Source organism: Pundamilia nyererei, unplaced genomic scaffold (assembly GCF_000239375.1).
Source record: "Pundamilia nyererei isolate P.nyererei 1_Seehausen unplaced genomic scaffold, PunNye1.0 scaffold00732, whole genome shotgun sequence".
Lineage (NCBI taxonomy): Eukaryota > Metazoa > Chordata > Actinopteri > Cichliformes > Cichlidae > Pundamilia > Pundamilia nyererei.
This window is the reverse complement of record NW_005188133.1, coordinates 43,762-45,617: the sequence shown is the minus strand read 5'-3', so window position 1 is coordinate 45,617 and position 1,856 is coordinate 43,762. Positions and strand designations below refer to the sequence as shown.

The window sequence follows — 1,856 nt, the reverse complement described above, 5'->3', positions numbered from 1 at the left end:
TCCAACGCGCTAAGCTGGGTTACGGCATGTCGCAAGTTTTGTGAGGTGCGTTTTGTGGTATTTAATGGATCGGATTACACTTTTATATTTCTCTCCGATATCCGATCCAGTAATATAGGTCAGTATCAGACCGATACGTAATATTGGATCGGTCCATCTCTACCTTTTAGTGTTTTATTTCTAAATGTACATATGAGTGTGTGTATGTATATATGCATGTGTGTGTGTGTGTCTGTATGTATATATATATATGTGTGTGTGTGTGTGTGTGTGTGTGTGTGTGTGTGTGTGTGTGTGTATATAATATTTTATATTTCAATACAGGGTGAAAGCAAATTTGTGTGTGGGCAGCCTAACTGTGATAAGGAGTGGAGTTATGCAGAGGTTCGTAAAATGGCACTACTGACCCCTGAGGAAATGGAGCACTTTGAAAAGACCATGGCCTTAAATGCTGCCAAGCATTTCTTCGATTCCAAATTAGTGAGTATTATGCTCTCTCAATCATGAAATTATAGTTGACTACTAATATTAATGCAGTTTTTTATTCTGTTCTTTTTTTAAATTTTATTTCACTTGATTTTTATGGTACCTTTGACCATTGCATTTTTCCAGTGTGTGACAAAATGCTCCCTTCAATGTATTGGCACACTTTTTTGATTTAGCTTAAAACTAATGGCTATGCACACTAAAATAATTCACCGTCTACTATATTACAGTGTCCTGGATGCAACTCATCTGTTGTGAGAAAGGATGTATCCAACCTGAGTGTTTGCTGCAGCTTGTGCACCAGAAAAAAAGGTCAGAACTACGAATTCTGCTGGCAGTGCTTGAGGGAATGGAAGGGTACCCGGCCACGGTCAGACCGATGCGATAATGATGGCTGCAGCAATGAAGCACTAAAAGCCCTGAAAAACTGTGAAGATATCATCTTTGAGTCTGTGAAGGATGTCAGTGGTTGTCCCTCCATTCGTGCCTGTCCCACCTGTGGGTCACTGGTGGAGCATAACAGAAAGAAATGTAAAAATGTCATCTGCCCCAGATGTAAGATAGAGTTCTGTTTTGTATGCTTGAATCTCACTAGTGAATGTGCAGGGAAGACACGTCAGTATTTTGGAGCATGCTCCAGTGGTGTTGCCCCTAGGCAGACTTCCATACCTGTATGGCAGCAGAAATAATACAAACAGAAGGATAAATGTTAGGGTTGGGCAATTTGATGAATATATCGACTATCGACGATGGGCTGAGCCCACGTTTTACAAGGGCGATTTATTTATTTATTTGCCCATGAGTACATTTACTAATAGTGATGGAGCAAACAGAAAAAAAAATAATAGTACTGTTTTAACAGCGAGCAAATGCACCCTCCTCAGAGTGCAGCCAAATTCAGCAATTCATTTACCCAAACTTGTAACAGAAAGAAAGAAAGGCAGTAGCCTCAGAAAAAAAACATTTGGATGGTGGACACGTACATGCTCATGGAAGGTAGTCGTGTTTGAGTCCTTTGCTCGCACTATACGTCTGAAAAAAGCCAAACAACATTTTTAAGTTCTCTAAGTGACTTATAAATCATGTTTAACCTGAGTAGTGAAAGACTGCGGGAAGTTTGAAAACAATGTGCCGGGAGTTGGCTGTTCCCGCCAGATCTAGCAAGCCTTGAACCCCGGCTAGCTATCGAGCTAGTGGGTAACAGATGTATCCGAACACATCGGAGCACGTTTGCAAATATGTGATGTCTTAATAAATCGAGCAGATATTTGAAGTTTTTACAGTTACATTCTCACCTGAAAATGTCTTAAAAGTTTTTTTTGTGACCCAGAAAGAGTAATACGGGTAATATTAAAACTAAGTAGCTGCCG

At 40.0% G+C, this 1,856-nt stretch overlaps 1 protein-coding gene across 1 annotated transcript; it reads left to right on the top strand.

The window, feature by feature from the left end:
• Positions 1 to 351: 351 nt before the first annotated feature.
• LOC102193182 (probable E3 ubiquitin-protein ligase ARI8) lies at positions 352 to 1,175 on the top strand (the record flags this gene model as incomplete). Its single annotated transcript, XM_005754900.1, has 2 exons — positions 352 to 480; positions 717 to 1,175. Coding segments are annotated over 2 exons (588 nt in total), but the record flags the coding sequence as incomplete, so codon positions are not given.
• Positions 1,176 to 1,856: the final 681 nt, after the last annotated feature.